The 25,131-nt window shown below is 42.8% G+C and overlaps 1 protein-coding gene across 3 annotated transcripts in view; it reads right to left on the reverse strand.

The window, feature by feature from the left end:
• EPC2 (enhancer of polycomb 2) overlaps positions 1-25,131 on the reverse strand; it is a 67,611-nt gene that overhangs the window by 7,877 nt on the left and 34,603 nt on the right. The window contains exons 2-10 of one of the 3 annotated variants that reach the window (XM_077272999.1): positions 15,218-15,295; positions 8,067-8,226; positions 6,977-7,122; positions 6,638-6,844; positions 6,404-6,552; positions 6,168-6,300; positions 625-816; positions 455-544; positions 93-229 (exon numbers count right to left, since the gene is read on the reverse strand). In XM_077272999.1, the coding sequence (XP_077129114.1) occupies positions 93-229; positions 455-544; positions 625-816; positions 6,168-6,300; positions 6,404-6,552; positions 6,638-6,844; positions 6,977-7,122; positions 8,067-8,166 (1,154 nt within the window). In that variant the 5' untranslated portion in view covers positions 8,167-8,226; positions 15,218-15,295. Of the gene's footprint in view, positions 1-92; positions 230-454; positions 545-624; positions 817-6,167; positions 6,301-6,403; positions 6,553-6,637; positions 6,845-6,976; positions 7,123-8,066; positions 8,227-11,030; positions 11,051-15,217; positions 15,296-25,131 lie in introns of those variants that run through there. The other 2 variants (XM_077273000.1, XM_077272998.1) reach the window with 2 other exon arrangements.

Here is a 25,131-nt window from a genome sequence, read left to right on the forward strand (position 1 = left end):
GAAAATTACAAAATTTCTATTTTTTTGTTAATTCAGATTGTGATATGAAAAATTCAAAATAAACCATTGCCAAAAATATATATACAATTTACCTTCCACCACGGCCCAGTCGTTTTCTTGCAAACCCTATGCACCGTCTGGGGACTGTGAGAGTGGTTAAGCAGTGCTTGTACCGAAGCCTAGCCAATCCTGACAAGTCTGAAGGATCGTCCATTTGGTCCAATTGTGGCTAAATATATATAATAAAAAAAAAAAAGTATAAATTCTCCAATGATCATGAAAATATACCCAAAATGAGCTATATCTGGTCATATACCATCAGCAAATTCCTTGACTATGGAGGTAATGATGGTGTCTGCCAAGTCAAAACTGAACCATACAGAGTAAAACTTATTTTCTTGCTGCCAAAGACTTTACTTTGCCACTTGAATGGGAAATACACGGACGGACTTACGGCGTAATACTGGCATCCAGTTCTTCTCCTGAAGGCAAAGGGCCCGTCAGGGTCGTTGTCTTCCTCCGGCTCAGACACTGGAGAGGGTACCTGGAGAGACCACGTGAATCAGAGGAGCGCTCCCCTTGCAGGTCGACATGTCACACGTGACAACCAAGTGTCAGACTCACCTGAGGGAACTCCTCATCGTCGGAGCTGTGGAAGTCATACTGTTTGAGATCGCTCTTGTTAATTACTGGTGATGGTTCTGAGGCTGGCTGTGGCTGAGGGGTCACGATGGGCTCTGCTTTTGGCTTTTTGGGGTATTTCTTCTTTATCCGGACTACTTCTACATCTTGTTTCACAGAAGGATGATGATTATTCTAGAAAAAAAACCAAAAAACAATTACTCCTTAAGAATTAATAATTTCTGGATCATCACAGAAGCACCAATTACACAGAAAACGAGTATATGGTGATAAGTGTGCAGATTGTGCTTCTACACAGCAGCACAGACCGACTGCAGCAAGTGCGGCACACTGCTATACCTCTGTGATAAGGGACTGAGGGTCCTCGGATGGGGCAGAAATCTGCAGCCAATGTGCCAGCAGATCACACGAAGTTTAGAGCTGATCTAAAACTTCTCCACATGTAACCTGCGCGAATATTCAGCACACTGAAGAGTATGAGATCTGCACTGCTCTCATTACTTAGTGCTGATTTTTTTGCTGTTATATCCTCTAGAAATTAACTGGAAATAGCTTATTCTTCATAATCTGCGGCCATTAACAACAAATTATCAGCAATTAATGTTATCAACATTATCAGCGGTTTTCACCAGCAGAATAGTGAGTGCAGCTCTGGAGTATAATACAGAATGTAACTCAGGACCAGTGATGTAATGTAAGTCAGGGTGGATTGATTTAAATCACGCCGATTTAAATCATGATTTAAATCACGATTTAAATCAAAAGATTTTTTTCTATTTAAATCGGATCGATTTAAATCATGATTTTAATCATGATTTAAATCACTGATTTAAATCAAAAGGTTTTTTTTAATATAAATCACGATTAAAATGAGAAGTGAGAGCAGTGCGCATGTGCGCCCATAGTTACACGGACGAAACTAGGGGCAACGATCTAACGCCAGGGTGAGGGGGGGACCCCAAAGTAAGTAAAAATCTTTTTTGTTTTACTATATGGCAATAGGTAGGTGTTTAAAAGCAGCATGTCTTAATTGTATAAACTATTAATAGCCTCCACATTTTGTTCATACTGCCCCTTTAATTCCACACTTCTAGCTTGGTTTCACTTTTGGTTTAGTTTCTTTTTCCATTCAGTTGACATGCCCAAACTTGTTGGATAGTCAGCATCCTACAGAAACCTCTCGAAGAGCATGGCATTGTGAATGTTACACATATACAGCCTTTATTCTACTGAGTTAAACAACTCAGCTTTATCTCATGATGGAAGAACCTTTGGATGGTAAAATATTTTCCTCAAAAAGCAGTTTATTGAAAAAAATCCGATTTAAATCAAAAAAATCCGATTTTTTTGATTTTTTTAAAAAAACATTGATTTTTATCCACCCTGATGTAAGTACACAGTGACTGCACCAGCAGAATAGTGAGTGCAGCTCTGGGGTATAATACAGGATGTAACTCAGGATCAGTAATGTAATGTATGTACACAGCGACTGCACCAGCAGAATAGCGAGTCCAGCTCTGGGGTATAAGACAGGATGTAACTCAGGATCAGTAATGTAATATACAGTTGTGGCCAAAAGTATTGACACCCCTGCAATTCTGTCAGATAATACTCAGTTTCTTCCTGAAAATGATTGCAAACACTAATTCTTTGGTATTATTATCTTCATTTAAATTTGTCTTAAATGAAAAAACACAAAAAGAATTGCCCTAACGCCAAATTGGATATAATTCCACACCAAACATAAAAAAGGGGGTGGACAAAAGTATTAGCACTGTTCGAAAAATCATGTGATGCTTCTCTAATTAGTGTAATTAACAGCACCTGTAACTTACCTGTGGCACCTAACAGGTGTTGGCAATAACTAAATCACACTTGCAGCCAGTTGACATAGATTAAAGGGAACCTGTCACCTGAATTTGGCGGGACCGGTTTTGGGTCATATGGGCGGGGTTTTCGGATGTTTGATTCACCCTTTCCTTACCCGCTGGCTTAGATAAATCCACAGTGTACAATGGTACTATATATACATATATGTGTACGTGAACCAATATAGGCAATACTCTATGTAAATAATTTCTGTGAAAGTGACCGGTGCACTGTGGAAGAAGTAGTGGAAAAACCACCTAACCAGAGGTAGGTACAACCAAAGCCAATATATGGATAAAAGTAAGATACAACACCAGACAGGAATTATATAGAAAAACGCCTTTATTAAATATAGTGGCAAATTAATGTATATTAAAATTTACATAAAAAGTGCGCACAAGAACGATGAGAAAACAAAATTAATAAAATATCTAAAAAGACATATATATAAATGAAAATCACAGCTGACCCCAGCAATATACACATAAACCAGGGGTGTGGCTCCCTACTAGTGTGTACTGAAATCACAAAACAGTCCGTGTAAAGATATATCAAAAACTGCACAGACAAAGTGCAACGTGCCAAGATATATAAAAAACACAAAATAATTATATATGGATAAAATACCGATTTATCACACAATGTGAAATCCTAAAGTGCAAAATGTGCAAAATATTTTACATGTGCAATATATTAAATAACCAAACAAAAAAAGTGATTAATCTGGTCTGATTACCTATTCAGTGTAAAAAAACAAAAAGTGATGTCACGTTGCAGTATAAAGTACACGGTAAAGGTGGTACACTATAGGATATCTATAATGGACACCACCACTTGCTGCCGACTCTCTATTAGGTCAAAGCGGAGGAAAATCCGCAAATAATTAAGAGAGCATAGCAGTCAAAAATAATGATTTTTGCTCTTATATAGCGAATGGGGAGCACACAATACCTGAATAACCCAGGTCAGCAGGGTCAGCTACGTCCTCATGCGAACGCGCCCCCGCATGAGGACGTAGCTGACCCTGCTGACCTGGGTTATTCAGGTATTGTGTGCTCCCCATTCGCTATATAAGAGCAAAAATCATTATTTTTGACTGCTATGCTCTCTTAATTATTTGCGGATTTTCCTCCGCTTTGACCTAATAGAGAGTCGGCAGCAAGTGGTGGTGTCCATTATAGATATCCTATAGTGTACCACCTTTACCGTGTACTTTATACTGCAACGTGACATCACTTTTTGTTTTTTTACACTGAATAGGTAATCAGACCAGATTAATCACTTTTTTTGTTTGGTTATTTAATATATTGCACATGTAAAATATTTTGCACATTTTGCACTTTAGGATTTCACATTGTGTGATAAATCGGTATTTTATCCATATATAATTATTTTGTGTTTTTTATATATCTTGGCACGTTGCACTTTGTCTGTGCAGTTTTTGATATATCTTTACACGGACTGTTTTGTGATTTCAGTACACACTAGTAGGGAGCCACACCCCTGGTTTATGTGTATATTGCTGGGGTCAGCTGTGATTTTCATTTATATATATGTCTTTTTAGATATTTTATTAATTTTGTTTTCTCATCGTTCTTGTGCGCACTTTTTATGTAAATTTTAATATACATTAATTTGCCACTATATTTAATAAAGGCGTTTTTCTATATAATTCCTGTCTGGTGTTGTATCTTACTTTTATCCATATATTGGCTTTGGTTGTACCTACCCTTACCCGCTGGCTGCATGCTGGCCGCAATATTGGATTGAAGTTCATTCTCTGTCCTCCGGAGTACACGCCAGTGCAAGGCAATTTAAAGTTGACTCAACCTCTGTCCTGTGTCCTTGTGTGTACCACATTGAGCATGGAGAAAAGAAAGACCAAAGAACTGTCTGAGGACTTGAGAAACCAAATTGTGAGGAAGCATGAGCAATCTCAAGGCTACAAGTCCATCTACAAAGACCTGAATGTTCCTGTGTCTACCGGGCACAGTGTCATCAAGAAGTTTAAAGCCCATGGCACTGTGGCTAACCTCCCTAGATGTGGACGGAAAAGAAAAATTGACAAGAGATTTCAACGCAAGATTGTGCGGATGTTGATAAAGATCCTCGGCTAACATCCAAACAAGTTCAAGCTGCCCTGCAGTCCGAGGGTACAACAGTGTCAACTCGTACTATCCGTCGGCGTCTGAATGAAAAGGGACTGTATGGTAGGAGACCCAGGAAGACCCCACTTCTTACCCCGAGACATAAAAATGCCAGGCTGGAGTTTGCCAAAACTTACCTGAAAAAGCCTAAAACGTTTTGGAAGAATGTTCTCTGGTCAGATGAGACAAAAGTAGAGCTTTTTGGGCAAAGGCATCAACATGGAGAAAAAAAGAGGCATTCAAAGAAAAGAACACGGTCCCTACAGTCAAACATGGCGGAGGTTCCCTGATGTTTTGGGGTTAGTTTGCTGCCTCTGGCACTGGACTGCTTGACCGTGTGCATGGCATTATGAAGTCTGGAGACTACCAACAAATTTTGCAGCATAATGTAGGGCCCAGTGTGAGAAAGCTGGGTCTCCCTCAGAGGTCATGGGTCTTCCAGCAGGACAATGACCCAAAACACACTTCAAAAAGCACTAGAAAATGGTTTGAGAGAAAGCACTGGAAACTTCTAAGGTGGCCAGCAATGAGTCCAGACCTGAATCCTGTGGAGACATCTAAAAATGGCAGTTTGGAGAAGGCACCCTTCACATATCAGGGACCTGGAGCAGTTTGCCAAAGAAGAATGGTCTAAAATTCCAGCAGAGCATTGTAAGAAACTCATTGGTGGTTACCGGAAGCGGTTGGTCGCAGTTATTTTGGCTAAAGGTCGTGCAACCAAGTATTAGGATGAGGGTGCCAATACTTTTGTCTGGCCCATTTTTGGAGTTTTGTGTGAAATGATCAATGTTTTGCTTTTTGCTTCATTCTGTTTTGTGTTTTTTCATTTAAGACAAATTAAATGAAGATAATAACAGAGAATTTGTGTTTGCAATCATTTTCAGGAAGAAACTGAGTATTATCTGACAGAATTGTAGGGGTGTCAATACTTTTGGCCACAACTGTATGTACACAGCGACCAGCAGAATAGTGAGTGCAGCTCTGGAGTATAATACAGGATGTAACTCAGGATCAGTTTTTTAATGTATGTACACAGTGACTGCACCAGCAGAATAGTGAGTGCAGCTCTGGAGTATAATACAGGATGTAACTCAGGATCAGTAATGTAATGTATGTACACAGTGACTGCACCAGCAGAATAGTGAGTGCAGCTCTGGGGTATAATACAGGATGTAACTCAGGATCAGTAATGTAATGTATGTACACAGTGACTGCACCAGCAGAATAGTGAGTGCAGCTCTGGAGTATAATACAGGATGTAACTCAGGATCAGTAATGTAATGTATGTACACAGTGACTGCACCAGCAGAATAGTGAGTGCAGCTCTGGAGTATAATACAGGATGTAACTCAGGATCAGTAATGTAATGTATGTACACAGCGAATGCACCAGCAGAATAGTGAGTATAATACAAGATGTAATTATGAATGTGTGGTAAAGATAGATAGGGTGCAGGTAATGCTGCCTGCTGCTGTTTTAGGGAAAGAGTAGCATTTACTTGTGCTATACCTTAGATTTGCTTTCAGAAACTCTGTGATGGTTGCCATTGTGGAGAGACATTGGAATGGGATGAATCTCCTTCTCGACTTTCGGAATTTTAATTTCATTCAATATTTCACCTCCAAAGTCCCCTAAATTATACCTATGATAAAAAGAATAAAGGAAATATAAGAAATGATGAGCAGCTGCTGATAGCTTTATGACTGTGTATGGTTTAATGACCAGAAAATCAGGATATATTTTACCTTTTCTCAACCACTTCCAAAGTCAAATGCAACAGTTCCCGCTTCGTCTTTTCTCTTCTTTTGATCATTTCCAAAATGGTAATGGCTCGGCTAAACTCCCGTCTGAGCTTCAACATCTTCTCGTACGAAGCTTCATCGTTCTTCCGATTCTGCGGGGATTTGTACATTTACTAAATCGGTAATCCAGAATTACAGAATTTGCCATAACAAAACAGGCTTATCGCAGGAACTGACCTTTCGCGTTTGCATCTTCTCAGTCCTCCGCCGGAATGCCACGTACGGGTCGTTGTTGGTGGACCCGTCGCGTTTCTCTTGTTTGATTTGGGGGATGAGGGAAGGCCCCCGGCAGTTTTTCCTTTTTCTTACCCAGTAGTCATACACAGATTTGATAAGGTAATCATCTTCGTTTAGCAGCAACTTCGCTTCCTGAAGAGTCACAAGCTGAAAATGTAACCCAAATTATATAAAAAAAAAAAGTTACCGGATTTAAAGGACAAAACCAACAATTTCTCGCATCTTGTTACTTTCTGCACACCAGTGAACCTGGCACTGGACAAACTGCCCCCCAAATACCTGATTAGAGCTTGCCTTTTCCAGCCTGTCAATCATAATCTCAAACTGCAGTGGTTTGATTTCCATTTTCCTGTTGAGCCGATTGAGCAACGTCTCATCTTCCGAGTCCATATCGTAATCTGGCTGCTCATTGTCCAGATTAAATGCTACAAGTTAAATTGAATTGAACGGAATTAATAAATTGCTAAAAACAAAACAAATGCTTAAACATAAAAAGATCCACTATCATGTCAGCGGCTTATGTACGGGAGAACAAAAGAATCGGCCATTGGAAAACCAGCGTCCTACAACCTTCTGTTCTCCGATATCATCTGTTATAGAGGAGTTGGGACGCCTCCGTCCACCTTAGACTATCATCCAATCCTAACCATATTTTTTTTAGGTTGGGTCCATTTTAATCTAATGTGTATGTGGGGCTAATAGAATTTATCCTCCATAAGAAAACTTTTACCTATATGTTGTAAAAAAAAAAAAATAATAACTTGTCATCCCTGGGTGCATCTCTGTGTCTGTTTTGCGGCAGCGGTGACAGCGCCGCAGCCAATCATTTAACTCAGCGGCTTCTGCGGTCTACATCGGCTCAGTGATTGGCTGCAGCAATGGCGATGTGACGTCACAAAGACACCACGCGGGACCCCAAAAGTGTAAAGCAAAGGTTTTTGTTTTTTTGTTGTTTTAAACAAGCTGTTCATATAAGGAAAAGTTTTCGTAAAGGGGAGATCTCCTCTAAGATGCTGGTTTGGGGCTGTCACACAATACTTAATACCAGGTGTCTGACGATCAATCATGATGGACAACATTAATGTCTAATCACCAATGGTCTATGGCTTTCTCATGAACGTTCCCTTTTATTTCTGCAGGGTTTGCATATTACGGCCAGGCACGAGGTCGCTTCTCTTCTGGGTGGCAGGTTATATCACACAGATACCGAGGATAGCGACGAGACTATTTCCAGTCAGTAACAGAGCCATGTTTATAAGGCAGTGAGCGGGCAGACTTGGCTTCCTGTGCCAGCGGGCGGGCAGGTGGCTCAGGAACAGATGCGGCCTGTGTGATAACTGGCAAGATGGCCCGGGAATACGGGACTTACGCTGAATGTGAATGAACTGCTTGGGCTGCTTAAACTCTCCTTTGTACAGGCGACTGTAGTAGACGACATTGCTCTCGGCTTCGGGAACGGGAATGACCATGCTTTCTTTCTTTTCTCTAAAAACTTGCTGTGCCGAGATAGCGCGTTGTAAGTGATGTTCCTACAAAGGGGAAAGAGGAGAAGATTTACTTGTATGATCGGGGAAAACTTGTACGAAAGAATCAGAGACGACGTGCTGCCGACCATCATTCGTGCCGCATACACCATCCAATATGCTGACGAATGAGCGCTGTGACGAGTGAGAACGTGTGTTTAAGAAAAGCTTTTTTTTTTTTTTTTGCCTCTCGAGTGTCCAGTTCGTTTTGCAGGGCTACATTATTACGGTATGTATATCTCCTTACCAGACATTATTACAAACTCCTCCAAACCTAAAACAGATTTTTCAATCATCGGTGAAGATAGAGGACATGGGCATCGCCCCACCTCCCTAATCAGCTGCCGCTACGCACACACACACACACATACGCACACACGCACACACACGTATCCCGTAACCTCAGTGATATATATGGAGGCTATAAATACAAAGCAGCCACTGTGCAGGCAGATCAATCCAGCAGAGTGGATGGGGCCTCAATCAATCAGCCTTCAATCCCATTTCTTCCTGATACGTTCGTCCACCTGATGAGTATAGGTCTTGTCTGCCTGGCTGCGCCGGTAACGAAACAATGGTTGGCACCAGATGGCGCCACAAACTGGGCGACCAGAAGGCAGAGCGGACGCTCCTCTCTGCATACATTGCTGATGTGTTCTCCTCTCACATTGTAAACTGCAGAGCGGGAAGGAAATCCTGACAATGTGGATCAATGACCAAAACAAGTAAAAAAAGGTCTTATTCTGCCACTATGAGAAGACGAAGCAACAAAAGAGAAGGCGAGGACTGTGCATGGTCCGTCCTGGAGACGCCTTGCTCATACAGTCCCATTATAGTTCTGGATATAAAGATTTGCCTCTGAAAACATTCCCATATAGTAAAGGGGCCGCAGACGTCGTCTCGATATCGAGCCACTGAATATTTTCTGTAAAGTTAACGCTTTGTGGCAGACGGCCAGCCAGTTATCATCCAATACAGGGGTTGTGCCATAAACAACATTCATCACTTACGATCGCTCACTGATCTCCAGAATGGGGGTCTCATCTCCTGTGTGAACACCACTCCTATAGGCCGGCATATGTACTACTATCGTTTGGCTGACAGCCATTCTTTCCGACACCCCCCATACATGTGCACACTTGCTTAGCTATTTGGACAAATTGTCCACAACAGGAAGGCGGCAGTGAGGCCGTCAGCCACCTTTCACAGTGCCGTCTCCCATGGTAACAAAATGATTGGGTGTCCTGAATTTCAACATGCACAACCTTTTTTTTTCTTTTTATTTCACCATGACATAAAAAAATGACAAGAAATAAATTGCGGAAAAAAAAAAAATGCTTGAAACTGGTGTTTATTTATGGTGTTTCTTACTTGCTATTATTTGTCCTATTACGGCGCTATGCTCTTCATTAGAAGTAGTGACCCCCACTGACACTGTACATCACCCCATATGATGAGCCCTCACAACATGCAATGCCCAGTCATCGTAAATTCTGCTTTCCTGCATTTGTGAGATGTTACATGCAAGATCCTGATGTAGTGGAGGCAGATCTGCACCATATCCTCTATGTCCAGGGCAGAAGTGGAAATTACACTTTTTATACACGATCCCCCATTGTGTAGATCTACAGAAAAGCTGAACCCTGCGGCCCAGGCGATTAGATGCCCGCAGCCACATTCACCCCGTAGAGACTCGCAGGAGGCTGCGGAGGAGCTTCAGCTCTTAGTTAAATATCCTTTTCTTCAATCCCAGCACGTAGCGGCTCCATCCCCCACCCTGACATCTCCCACCACCACATCAGTCATGAATGGCATCACAATTTCCTCATCAAATTGTTGCCATTTCTCGTTGTCTCATTAAGGATAAAAACGTGGACATCATAGTTTTAGGACTGAACGTCGCCCGTCTATCTGGAGGGCTCGGAGTAGATCCAGTGCTGGTTGTGATGTGACGGCCTCGGATTCATTCAATCGCTGATGGCAGATTTGTCACTTACTCTTAACTTGTATGTAAAATCATGCAACGGACTTGAAACCGTAATGCGGGGAAGCAAAGCCATAGAAATCGGTAATGGCCGACGGCCTGATCACTACGGCTCATCCATTCACCAAACGTGCTGCTAAATTTATCACCAAGATCAGATCATACAATTTTTTCCCAAACATACTAAATGCAAAATGAAACATCCGGCTCCTTACAGGGAAACAACATCAGGTAACCCTGCCATTAATGGAAAGCCAAGGGTGAGGAGGGGGCTGGCATCGGTATCTAGCAGCCCTCGGAGTGCAGCCCCCGGTGGAAGGGGAGGCAGCGCTTACACATCTACGGCCCGTGTCTGCACATCACTAACTAGGAGGAAACGGCCCAGCTACCAGGACCACATAATCAGGATTTCAGACTGTATTCCCAGGCAGAATTTATTAGTAAGCACTTTAACATTAGGAGTGCATCGCCCAGACTTTTTGTTTGTTTGTTTCTATCAGCTGATTTATGCCAGTGTTAAACTTCAGCTAAGCTCGCAAAAGGACAATAAAATAATAAAACGCCCTTCAGAGAGCTCACTGATGGATTCCCAGATAACTCATTCTGCAACCAGAAACAGATAATACAGCACAGAGGCTACAGAAGATAAATTACAATTAAACCCAAATGCAAAAAATATTTTTAGGCCAAAATACGGTAGATGCATTTAGGTAAAAGGAAATGGAAAACATTAGTGGCATTTTTCCTTTAAATATGCACTCCTCTTCCTATCAAAGTTTTTACCCTCTTATTATTGCAATCATATTATATAGCACTGTGTACTTACAATTGCTCATTTTGCCTTTCTACAAAGATAACGATGAGGCAGGAGGGCCAGAGAAACAAGGCTGTCAGGGGACAAAAAAATGCAAAATGACCTATCCAGCCTGTGAAATTATCATTCTTATTGTTCTAGACTTTGTGACGAATTTATTAGAAGTTACAGGACCACTCTTATGTCCTGATTAATACTGCATGCAAGGGTGGGACTCGCCTCTACCCAGATAATGAGGGTCCCCCCTGGCCACTGTTCGTGGAGAGATGGTCTCCATTGGCTTTTATAAGAGTTCAGTTTCAGAACTCCCATTGGGGTCACTGGCAATGAGCAGAGGCGGTAGGGACGGCCGGACTCGCGCTAGATGTGGGAACTGTATCCGGCAGACATTTACAGCACATCCTGTGTCTGATAAGCCCTTTAAGTTTTAATTTATATTGTCCGCTTCCTCCAGCGATTGCACCCTTCGAATTTAATGAGGACAAATATATAATTTGTGGCATGTTCCACTGGATGTCATACAGTGCTGAATGGAGGCCCCCATAGTAATCGGCTATAGGACCTCCATACACGACTCCTTGAGTCTTTCGTTCTCCACGATATAAAAGTACATTTACGTGGAAAACGCTTCTTACAAAATTAAAGAAGGTGAAAACAGGAAAGAACAATTTCCAGAGCAGATGAAGCACGAAGTTTTATTTAATTTCAATTTTCACTTATCCCAAAAATACACAGCGTTACCCAGCTACCACGCGAGGGAACAACTGTACCTCCGAATGGAGCAAACAGAAAGTAGTAACGAGAGCTGTGCAAACAGAACGGCTCGCAGGACAATCCGACTCCCAAGGGCAGAGATCAGAAACCAAAGGGAGAAGGGAAAAAAAGCCATTACCGGGGAAGCACTGTTGGTATGGAAGATAATGATAATCAATATGATCTGGAGGAATCCTAAATCCTCAGTAATGATCCCTCCATATATGATAGAAGTAGCAGCAGCGTTGGTGGAAGGGCCGGTGATATTACACCGTGTGCAAATGACCTTTCAGGCAGCGAGCGGACTAATTCAGAAAGAAAAATCTAAATTAGCATTTGTTTTAATGAATACTAATCCCATGGCGGACAGACCCTGCGGGCGGCGTGCAGAGGGCAGAGCCAAGAGTCGGGTCTCGCTTATATACGGTATGATTTGCTCAGCGTCTGTCATCGGGGAAGGTGGACATCAGCGATGAATAATGCAGAAATGAATGATGACTGAATAAATCATTAGTACCACCATGGTCATTACATAAACAAATGCGCTTTCCTAGACTGCCATCTTTGTTTTTTTCCCTCATAGGATAAACTAAATTAAAAAAAAGACTGGAAACCATAAGGGAGGTATATAGGGTAATCAGCGCAGGGCTAAGGGAGGTATATATGGTAACCAGTGCAGGGATAAGGGTATGTGCACACGTCCGGATTTCTTGCAGAAATTTCCTGAAGAAAACCGGAAATTTTCTGCAAGAAATCCGCATTTATTTTTTTTGGCGTTTTTTTCGCGTTTTTTTTAGCATTCTGCAAGCGTAATTAGCTTGCAGAATGCTAAAGTTTTCCAAGCGATCTGTAGCATCGCTTGGAAAACTGACTGACAGGTTGGTCACACTTGTCAAACATAGCGTTTGACAAGTGTGACCATCTTTTTACTATAGATGCAGCCTATGCAGCATCTATAGTAAAAGATAGAATGTTTAAAAATAATAAAAAAAAATAAAAAAAATGGTTATACTCACCTGCAGGCGTCCGTTCCTATAGATGCCGGTGTGGTTCAGGACCTTCCATGACGTCGCGGTCACGTGAGCGCTCACATGACCGGTCTTGACCAATCACAAGACCGTGACGTCATCGCAGGTCCTTCACCGCACACCAGCTATAGAAACCGAAGCGGCAGCATGCAGCGGAGAGGCGGGAAGACATCGAAGGTGACTATAGGACTATTTTTTATTTTAATTCTTTTTTTTGGACCAATTATATGGTGCCCAGTCCGTGGAGGAGAGTCTCCTCTCCTCCACCCTGGGTACCAACCGCACATAATCTGCTTACTTCCCGCATGGTGTGCACAGCCCCGTGCGGGAAGTAAGCAGATCAATGCACTTCCAGGTGTGCGGAATCCCCGCAATTCTGCATTTTAATGAACATGTTGCTTTTTTTTCCGCGATGCGATTTTTTCGCGGAAAAAAAGGCTACATTTGCACAAAAAATGCGGAATACACTGAAAATAATGGGAGGCATATGTTAGCGTTTTTTTCGCGCTTTTGTCACGTTTTTATAGCTAAAAAAACGCGAAAAATACTGAACGTGTGCACATGGCCTAAGGGAGGTATATAATCAGCGCAGGGATAAGAGAGGTATATAATCAGCGCAGGGATAAGGGAGGTATATAATCAGCGCAGGGATAAGGGAGGTATATATGGTAATCAGCGCAGGGATAAGGGAGGTATATAATCAGCGCAGGGATAAGGGAGGTATATAATCAGCGCAGGGATAAGGGAGGTATATAATCAGCGCAGGGATAAGGGAGGTATATAATCAGCGCAGGGATAAGGGAGGTATATAATCAGCGCAGGGATAAGGGAGGTATATAATCAGCGCAGGGATAAGGGAGGTATATAATCAGCGCAGGATAATGGAGGTATATAATCAGCGCAGGGATAAGAGAGGTATATAATCAGCGCAGGGATAATGGAGGTATATAATCAGCGCAGGGATAAGGGAGGTACATAATCAGCGCAGGGATAATGGAGGTATATAATCAGCGCAGGGATAAGGGAGGTACATAATCAGCGCAGGGATAAGGCAGGTATATAATCAGCGCAGGGATAAGGCAGGTATATAATCAGCGCAGGGATAAGGCAGGTATATATACGGTAATCAGTGCAGGGATAAGGCAGGTATATACCGGTAATTAGCGAAGGGATAAGGCAGGTATATAATCAGCGCAGGGATAAGGCAGGTATATAATCAGCGCAGGGATAAGGCAGGTATATAATCAGCGCAGGGATAAGGCAGGTATATAATCAGCGCAGGGATAAGGCAGGTATATATACGGTAATCAGTGCAGGGATAAGGCAGGTATATACCGGTAATTAGCGAAGGGATAAGGCAGGTATATAATCAGCGCAGGGATAAGGCAGGTATATAATCAGCGCAGGGATAAGGCAGGTATATAATCAGCGCAGGGATAAGGCAGGTATATAATCAGCGCAGGGATAAGGCAGGTATATAATCAGCGCAGGGATAAGGCAGGTATATAATCAGCGCAGGGATAAGGCAGGTATATAATCAGCGCAGGCATAAGGCAGGTATATAATCAGCGCAGGGATAAGGCAGGTATATAATCAGCGCAGGGATAAGGCAGGTATATAATCAGCGCAGGGATAAGGCAGGTATATAATCAGCGCAGGGATAAGGCAGGTATATAATCAGCGCAGGGATAGGGCAGGTATATAATCAGCGCAGGGATAGGGCAGGTATATAATCAGCGCAGGGATAAGGCAGGTATATACCGGTAATTAGCGAAGGGATAATAGAGGTATATAATCAGCACAGGGATAAGGGAGGTACAGTTAGGTCCATATATATTTGGACAGAGACAACATTTTTCTAATTTTGGTTATAGACATTACCACAATGAATTTTAAACAAAACAATTCAGATGCAGTTGAAGTTCAGAATTTCAGCTTTCATTTGAGGGTATACACATTAAAATTGGAAGAAGGGTGTAGGGATAAGGGAGGTATCTAATCAGCGCAGGGATAAGGCAGGTATATAATCAGCGCAGGGATAAGGCAGGTATATACGGTAATCAGCGCAGGGATAAGGAAGCTAGCCCCATGAAGGAGTCGACAGGTGAAACCATGAAGTGTGTTGAAAATCTTCAATGAAATTTTGCCTTGCTCAGATCTCATTGGTGTTCTTTGCAGTGTACAGAAGTATACAATCTTCACTGGTATAAGTCACAGATAAGGTGCGATACATCTTATCTACATACACAATGGTTCAGTGGGAAAAAGGAGGTACATGTCTCCACCACTGCAGGCAGGAGCAGGACTGGCTTTCCCCAGCACAGTAGATGTATTTTGCACATTACATGAGTCACATCAGTGTCTGCTTGAAAAGTGAAATCTAAATTACAGAATGTACAAGATGGACAATTTCCTCACTCTTTAAATCACAGTGCAGCCAGGCCTTCAAGATTCAACTTGCCGGAGTCATAAGGAGGTTAAAGTACAGTCAGGATGCTGCAAAACATAAAAATCTCAGTGAAGATAAGGCCTCCATATACATTCGATATGTGTCAGCCAAACCTGAATTCAGCGAGAGCGGTCAAGTCTCTGTTTGAGAGAACGCTTACCAAAAAATTATTGATTGATTCGAACTTGTAACTTGATGTTGACAGTAAATATTTAAGGCTTATCATGTATATAGAAGATGGGCAATACCTTTCGATTTTCTACAAATTTGAAGGCCGAGACCCCCTGCTGACATCAAGAATTAAGGTACCGTCACATTTAGCGACGCTGCAGCGATCTAGACAACAATGCCGATCGCTGCAGCATCGCTGTTTCGTCGTTGTGTGGTCGCTGGAGAGCTGTCACACAGACAGCTCTCCAGTGACCAACGATGCCGGTCCCCGGGTAACCATCAGGTTACTAAGTGCAGGGCCGCGCTTAGTAACCCGATGTTTACCCTGGTTACCAGTGCTAATGTAAAAAAAGCAAACACTACATACTTACATTCCGGTGTCTGTCCCCCGGCGCTGTGCTTTCCTGCACTGACTGTGAGCGCCGGCCGGAAAGCACAGCGATGACGTCACCGCTGTAATCTGCTTTACGGCTGGCCGGCGCTGACAGCGCAGGAAAGCACAGCGCCGGGGGACAGACACCGGAATGTAAGTATGTAGTGTTTGGTTTTTTTTACATTTACACTGGTAACCAGGGTAAACATCGGGTTACTAAGCGCGGCCCTGCGCTTAGTAACCCGATGTTTACCCTGGTTACCAGTGAAGACATCGCTGAATCGGCGTCACACACACCGATTCAGCGATGACTGCGGGAGTCCAGCGACGAAATAAAGTTCTGGACTTTCTGCTCCGACCAACGATGGCACAGCAGGATCCTGATCGCTGCTGCGTGTCAAACTCAACGATATCGCTAGCCAAGACGCTGCAACGTCACAGATCGCTAGCGATATCGTTCAGTGTGAAGGTACCTTTAGGCTGTGAAACGCCTTATCAGAATGGAGCGGTGGTGGCACATGCATGTAACCCCACTGTTCAATGCCTAAGGGTACCGTTACACTAAACGATTTACCAATGATCACGACCAGCGATACGACCTGGCCGTGATCGTTGGTAAGTCGTTGTGTGGTCGCTGGAGAGCTGTCACACAGACAGCTCTCCAGCGACCAACGATGCCAAAGTCCCCGGGTAACCAGGGTAAACATCGGGTTACTAAGCGCAGGGCCGCGCTTAGTAACCCGATGTTTACCCTGGTTACCATTGTAAATGTAAAAAAAACAAAAACACTACATACTCACATTCCGGTGACTGTCACGTCCCTCGCCGGCGGCTTCCCGCACTGACTGTGTCAGTGCCGGCCGTAAAGCACAGCATAGCGGTGACGTCACCGCTGTGCTCTGCTTTTACTTTACGGCCGGCGCTCACAGTCAGTGCGGGAAGCTGACGGCGAGGGACGTGACAGACATCAGAAGGTGAGTATGTACTGTTTTTTTTTTACATTTACAATGGTAACCAGGGTAAACATCGGGTTACTAAGCGCGGCCCTGCACTTAGTAACCCGATGTTTACCCTGGTTACAAGCGAACACATCGCTGGATCGGTGTCACACACACCGATCCAGCGATGACAGCGGGTGATCCAGCGACGAAATAAAGTTTCAAACGATCTGCTACGACGTACGATTCTCAGCGGGGTCCCTGATCGCAGTAGCGTGTCAGACACAGCGAGATCGTATGGATATCGCTGGAACGTCACGGATCGTGCCGTCGTAGCGACCAAAGTGCCACTGTGAGACGGTACCCTTAGAGACTGCTGGAGATACTTGAGTACAGTGCTTGAGTATCATGGCCAGGCCTAGGGGGAATGATTGGAGTGGCGGGAGCAGAAGCGTTTCCTAGCCCTATCCTTAAGATTGGTGACCCCCAACTATCCTCAAGTTAACATCTATTGTTTGGATAGGTGACAACTTTTGATTTACAGACAAAAAGGAATTGTATCGTTCTTTTATGCTCATTGTCTAGTGTTTAAGTCAGAAAATTCAGTGTGATGGGCAGGGCTGTGGAGTCAGTATGAAATTGACTGACTTAGAATCCTATAATATGTAATAAATTGGGTACAGTAGTACAATGTAGGATGTGATGTCATTTTTTTCAGAAGAATTTGGGAAAATTATGAAATAACCTATAAATGTCTGTTCAGTTCCTAATCTCAGGATCTCGGCTTTTAGTTGAGATGAATCTGTGCTGCACTTTATGTACATGCTCAGTAGTGACCAGTGATGAGTCGTAGATGCAATGAATCTGTACTGTACTTTATGTACATGCTCAGTAGTGACCAGTGATGTGGGGTTGTAGATGAGATGAATCTGTGCCGCACTTTATGTACATGCTCAGTAGTGACTAGTGTTGAGCGATACCGTCCGATACTTCAAAGTATCGGTATCGGAAAGTATCGGCCGATACAGGCAAAGTATCGGATCTGATCCGATACCCGATACCAATACAAGTCAATGGGACTCAAGTATCGGAAGGTATCCCTGATGGTTCCCAGGGTCTGAAGGAGAGGAAACTCTCCTTCAGGCCCTGGGATCCATATTAATGTGTAAAATAAAGAATTAAAATAAAAAATATTGATATACTCACCTCTCCGACGCAGCCTGGACCTTACCGCTGTGAACCGGCAGCCTTCTTTGCTTAAAATGAGCGCGTTCAGCACCTTCCATGACGTCACGGCTTCTGATTGGTCGCGTGCCGCTCATGTGACCGCCACGCAACCAATCAGAAGCCGTGACGTCATCCCTCAGGTCCTAAATTCCTAGAAGGGAATTTAGGACCTGAGGGATGACGTCGCGGCTTGTGATTGGTCGCGTGGCGGTCACATGAGCGGCACGCGACCAATCAGAAGCCGTGACGTCATGGAAGGTGCTGAACGCGCTCATTTTAAACAAAGAAGGCTGCCGGTTACCAGCGGTGATGTCCAGGGGCCTCCGGACAGGTGAGTATATCAATATTTTTTATTTTAATTCTTTATTTTACACATTCATATGGATCCCAGGGCCTGAAGGAGAGTTTCCTCTCCTTCAGACCCTGGGAACCATACACTGGAAACTTCCGATTCCGATTCCCGATACCACAAAAGTACCGGATCTCGGTATCGGAATTCCGATACTTGCGGTATCGGAATGCTCAACACTAGTAGTGACCAGTAATGCGGAGTCGTAGATGAGATGAATCTGTGCTGCACTTTATGTAAATGCTCAGTAGTGACCAGTGATGAGGATGAGGAGTCGTAGAGTAGATGAACCTGTGCTGCACTATTTGTACATGCTCAGTAGTGACCAGTGATGAGGAGTGGGAGTCAGAGGTTTATCTTACTGACTCCACAGCCCTGGTTATGGGTAAAAGTGGAGGAGTTGAAACCGCACAAGGCAAATGTACTAATCTAAACCAGAAAACTAACGCATACTGCAGATTAAATCTACACCAACTCATAGCTGGAAAAAAATAGATTTTTTTTGGCAAATGGACATCCCAGACACTCCAATTTTATGGAGAAGTGTGTGCCTGTAAACTCTTTCATGATAAGACCAATTTCAGTTTTGATATTTTTGTCCTCCCCCCTCCCCCGAGTCATAACTATTTTTTCTGTCCACATATGCACATCCATATATTGTTTTTTAAGAATTGTTTTTACAACGTACATTACGTGGTAAAAATGAGCTTGGAATACGAGTCTCTTAGTCTCTTCCTCAGTACGATTACGGCGATACCAATCATTTCCAGTTTCTTTTTAATTATTTTAGTGGTGGGAAAAAAAAAGAAGTTTGCAAATACATTTTTTTTGGGTTGTGTCGCTTTTTTTCCAAAAGCCGTAACTTAGTTTTTAGTCAATAAAGCTGTGTGGCTTATTGTTTTTGCAGGATGACATTTTTATTTATACCATTTTGGGATAGATGTGAGGTTTTGATCGCTTGTTACAGAATTTTTTTGTGGGATTGAAGCAACTAAGAAAAAACAATTTTTTTTAATTCGTTTACAGTGTTTACAGAATGGGTTAATTATTTTTATATTTTGACAGATCGGACTTTCTAAAAGTGATGACAACACGTGTATATTTTTGTTCCTTTAATGTCTTTATTGAGACGAAATGGGGGTGATTTGAACTTACGCTTTTTTTTTTGGGGGGGGGGGGGTTGTACACTTTTTACTGTTCTTGTTACATTGCTTAGGCTACCTTCCAACAATTAGCTTTTGGTGAGTAATTGATGTTTCAGGTATTCTGCATCATTCCTGCACCTGTTAAGTAAAATAGGTTACTTACCGTACATTTTTTCTCTCGAAAATACGCAGCATAAAAAAAAAAACTCAGCAAAAACTCATTGTGGGAACATAGCCTTAGGGTATTTGAAGCTGCAATCTCCTGATCGTCTGAAGCTGTAATCGCTGATCGGGTCTCCTTTGAAGCCTGGCTTTAGGGTACTGTCACACAGTGGCACTTTGGTCGCTACGACGGTACGATCCGTGACGTTCCAGCGATATCCATACGATATCGCTGTGTCTGACACGCAGCAGCGATCAAGGACCCTGCTGAGAATCGTACGTCGTAGAAGATCGTTTGGAACTTTATTTCGTCGCTGGATCTCCCGCTGTCATCGCTGGATCGTTGTGTGTGACAGCGATCCAGCGATGTATTCGCTGGTAACCAGGGTAAACATCGGGTTACTAAGCGCAGGGCCGCGCTTAGTAACCCGATGTTTACCGTGGTTACCAGCGTAAAAGTAAAAAAAAAAAACCGTACATACTCACATTCCGGTGTCCTTCAGGTCCCTTGCAGTCTGCTTCCCGCTCTGACTGACTGCCGGCCGGAAAGTGAGAGCAGATCACAGCGGTGACGTCGCTGCTGTGATCTGCTTTCACTTTACGGCGGCACTCAGTCAGAGCGGGAAGCAGACTGCGAGGGACCTGGCGGAGACCGGAATGTGAGTATGTATGGTTTTGGTTTTTTTACTTTTACGCTGGTAACCAGGGTAAACATCGGGTTACTAAGCGCGGCCCTGCGCTTAGTAACCCGATGTTTACCCTGGTTACCCGGGACCTCGGCATCGTTGGTCGCTGGAGAGCGGTCTGTGTGACAGCTCCCCAGCGACCACACAACGACTTTCCAACGATCATGGCCAGGTCGTATCGCTGGTCGTGATCGTTGGAAAGTTGCAGAGTGTGACAGTACCCTTAGGATGAGTTTCAAAAGAGCTCAAGGTCTTCAGCAGACCCCGACTGTCATAGCAATCCACGATCATGTATATATACATATATCTCACACACACACACACCCCCCTAGGAAGAGGTGGGGTCAGTAATCTGGTCCTAAGTGGGGAGACATTGGTTGGGGACCTGCCTCGGACAACTCAGCCACCTTGTGAAACTGTTTTCTCAGAAATATCGCAGCGTCCCAGAGTCAAACACCCGACTGCCCGTGGTAATAAAATAAAGATGGTGGCATTTATTTATTTTTTATCCATCCCTCTAAAAAAAATTAAAAAGTTAAGTCAATAAATTATATTCACCCTAAAATGGCATCAATAAAACTACTACTGGGGACATAAAAAGCAAGCACTCATAGCTACTTCAGAGGTAAAAAAAAAAATAAAGTTTAGTCTTCAAGATGCAACGACACAAACATCCCTTTTTGCCTCACAAAACATTTTAATTGAATAAAATAATAAAATAAATAAACAGAAAAAAACAACAAACCCTATATGTTAGGTATTGTTTGATTCCTACTCAACCATGGCTGTTTACCATTACCATACAACAAACTTAATTCTATGCTTTTTGTATTTCCTACCCAAAATAATAAATTGATAAAAGCTAGCCAATAAAGTATATATCTCCTCCAAAACGGTAGTAATACATACAACCCATCCTGCAGAAAAAAAACACTCCTACATCTAGATTATATCAATGAAAAAAAAAAGTATGGTCAATTAAACAAGTTATGGCTCTTTGAATGTGAGGATGAAAAAAAAAAAACACTAAAAAATAAATAAAAAAATCAAATGAGCCTGGTCACTAAGAGGTTAAAGTCTGTAGTGAATTATAAAATACATTACTTACAAAGCATTATTGCTTGTGATATTTTAAACATAAAAACAAAACGTGACAATGCCAAAAAGCTGCGGTTATGAATGTAACAAAATAAAAAGAAAAACTGTAGAATAGGTGTCAAAGATTTAAAGGGGTTTATCCATCTCTAAGATCCTATCCCAATATGTAGTAGGTGTAATAATAATATTAGCAAATACCTCCAATTAGAAATGTGGCATAGTTTTTGTGATTCGCTATGTCTCTGCTTATGTGCAGGCATTGAGGGACCTTAGGTATCCAGGGTTACGACCACTAGCAACTAGCTAACTTTCACTATATCAGTGGTTGTAACCATGGATACCTAAGGTCCTGCAATTCCTGCACAGAAGGAAAGAGACATAGCGAAACAGAAAAACTATACTACATTCCTAATTGGAGGTATTTGTTAATATTATTATTGCATCTATTACATATTGTGATAGGGTTTTGGAGATGGAAATACCCCATTAAGCCAAATAGAAAATTAAGTGAAATAACCGATGTCATTGTGGCTTTATACTTCCTGAGGGTTATTCTTCCAATCTGTTTGCACAACTCCGGATTAATCTCTCATTCTCCTTTACAGTGCTGCTTGAAAGTTTGTGAACCTTTCAGAATTTTCGGTATTTCTACATAAATTTGACCTAAAAGCAGATTGTTACAGAAGTTCTAAAAGCAGATAGAGAACCAAATCAAACAACAGAGTAAATAATATTAGGATATAAAGGAGATCCAGCACAAGACTGGTGGTGAGCTGGCTTTTCCACTTTGTTAAAAATATTAGACTGTCAATTTTTAAAATGAGGAAAATGAAACTATAGCAAAGCCACTAAAGACTCAAGGTCTACAAAAATTCAATTTTCAACAGCAGAAAAAAAAAAAAAAAAAAAAAAAAAAAAAGGCAGCAACACTTACCTGCCCAGATCTTGGAACAAATGCACTGCAGGGTGCAGCCAGCCCATAAAGCAAGATGTTAGCAACAGGTGCAAAATACCAGATCAACAGCCATTCACCACATACACACTCCTGGAGGGGGTGACTGCCCAGTATACAAGTGCACAATAAAGGCCCACATAGGGCGTTGTTCACACAATGGTACTGCATAGTGTCTGGTTCACAGCCTATTAGTCACACCCCTACTTTTCGATTAGGCGGGCTGGCCAGCACACTCTCAATGCATCCCAGTGTGCAGTGCATTTGTTCCAAGATCTGGGCAGGTAAGTGTTGCTGCCTTTTTTTTTTTTTTTGCTGTTGAAAATAGAAAATGAAATTATCACACTTCTGTGAGTAGCAATAATACCGTTTTTGAACCTTTAGAGAGAAGGAAAACAAAACAGGGACCTATCAAAATCTGAACTTCAGAACATGTTTGTGGAAGTGTATCGTGGCGCAGATAAGAGAACATTTCTGAGGACCTCAGAAGACAAGAAGTTGATGCCCATCGAGGTGGGAAAGGTTGGAAAACCATCTCTTAAGCGTTGGATGTCAACAATCTACAGTCACAGTTTGTGAACAAATGGAGGGAATTCGAGGCCATTATTTCCCTCCCTAGAAGTGGTCAACCATCAAAGAGCTATTACTTCAAGAGCAAGGAGTATAATAGTTCACGAGGTCACTAAGGAGCCCAAGGTAATCTCTAAGGGTACTGTCACACTAAACGATTTACCAACGATCACGACCAGCGATACGACCTGGCCGTGATCGTTGGTAAGTGATTGTGTGGTCGCTGGAGAGCTGTCACACAGTCAGCTCTCCAGCGACCAACGATGCCGAAGTCCCCGGGTAACCAGGGTAAACATCGGGTTACTAAGCGCAGGGCCGCGCTTAGTAACCCGATGTTTACCGTGGTTACCGGCGTAAACGTAAAAAAACACAAACCGTACATACTTACATTCCGGTGTGTGTCCCCCGGCGTTCTGCTTCTCTCCACTGTGTCTGTGCCAGCCGGAAAGCACAGCGGTGACGTCACCGCTGTGCTCGCTTTCCGGCTGGCCGGCGCTCACAGTGCAGAGAAGCAGAACGCCGGGGGACAGACACCGGAATGTAAGTATGTACTGTTTGTTTTTTTTTACTTTTACGCTGGTAACCACGGTAAACATCGGGTTACTAAGCGCGGCCCTGCGCTTAGTAACCCAATGTTTACCCTGGTTACAAGCGAACGCATCGCTGGATCGCTGTCACACACAACGATCCAGCGATGACAGCGGGAGATCCAGCGACGAAAGAAAGTTCCAAACGATCTGCTACGACGTACGATTCTCAGCAGGATCCCTGATCGCTGCTGCGTGTCAGACACAGCGATATCGTATGGATATCGCTGGAACGTCACGGATCGTACCGTTGTAGCGATCAAAGTGCCAATGTGTGACAGTACCCTAAGCAACTGAAGGCCTCTCGCATTAAGTAATGTTAATGTCCATGAGTCCACTGAACAATAATAGCATGTTTGTCAGGATTGCAAGGAAAAAGCCGCTGCCCTACAAAAACAACATTGCTGCCCATCTTCAGTTTGCTAAAGATCACCTGGACAAGCCAGAAGGATACTGTAGAAATGTTTTGTAGATGGAGGAGATCAAAATCAAACTGTTTGGTTTAAATGAGAAGCATTATATTTGGAGAAAGAAAAACAGAATGCACAATAGAATAAAACCTTATATCATATATGATGAACAATGGTTGTAGTATCATGGTTTGGGCCTTTTTTTTTGGCTGCATCTTGGCCAGGATGGCCATCGTCATTTCATTGATGAAATAGTGAGTTCTGAATTTTATCAGCAAATTCTAAAAGACAAATATATCAGGACATCTGTCCAGGAACTGAATCTTAAGTGAATGTTAGGCCATGTGCACACGTTCAGTATTTTTCGCCTTTTTGTCGCTATAAAAACCATGATAAAAACGCGAAAAAAACCGCTAACGTATGCCTCCCATCATTTTCAGGGTATTCCGCTTTTTTTGTGCAAATGTTGCATTTTTTTCTGCGAAAAAAATCGCATCGCAGAAAAAAAAGCAACAGGTTCATTAAATTTGCGGAATTGCGGGGATTCCGCACACCTAGGAATGCATTAATCTGCTTACTTCCCGCACGGGGCTGTGCCCACCATGCGGGAAGTAAGCAGATTATGTGCGGTTGGTACCCAGGGTGGAGGAGAGGAGACTCTCCTCCACGGACTGGGCACCATATAATTGGTCTAAAAAAAAGAATTAAAATAAAAAATAGTGATATACTCACCTTCGATGGCCCCGGAGTGTTCCCGCCTCTCAGCGCTGCATGCTCTCTCTTCCGTTCCTATAGATGCTCTGTGTGAAGGACCTGCGATGACGTCGCTGGCTTGTGATTGGTCATGTGACCGCTCACGTGACCGCGACGTCATCGCAGGTCCTGCACACACCATCTATAGGAACGGACGCCGCTGAGGAGATCGGCTGTCTGCAGAGGGTGAGTATAACCATTTTTTTATTTTTTTATTATTTTTAACATGATATCTTTTTACTATTGATGCTGCATAAGCAGCATCTATAGTAAAAAGTTGGTCATACTTGTAACAGTATGTTTGACAAGTGTGACCAACCTGTCAGTCAGTTTTCCAAGCGATGCTACAGATCGCTTGGAAAACTTTAGCATTCTGCAAGCTAATTACGCTTGCAAAATGCTAAAAAAAAAAAACGCAAAAAAAACCGAGAAAAAAACGCAAAAAAAAAATGCGGATTTCTT

This window comes from Ranitomeya variabilis, chromosome 7, assembly GCF_051348905.1.
Source record: "Ranitomeya variabilis isolate aRanVar5 chromosome 7, aRanVar5.hap1, whole genome shotgun sequence".
Lineage (NCBI taxonomy): Eukaryota > Metazoa > Chordata > Amphibia > Anura > Dendrobatidae > Ranitomeya > Ranitomeya variabilis.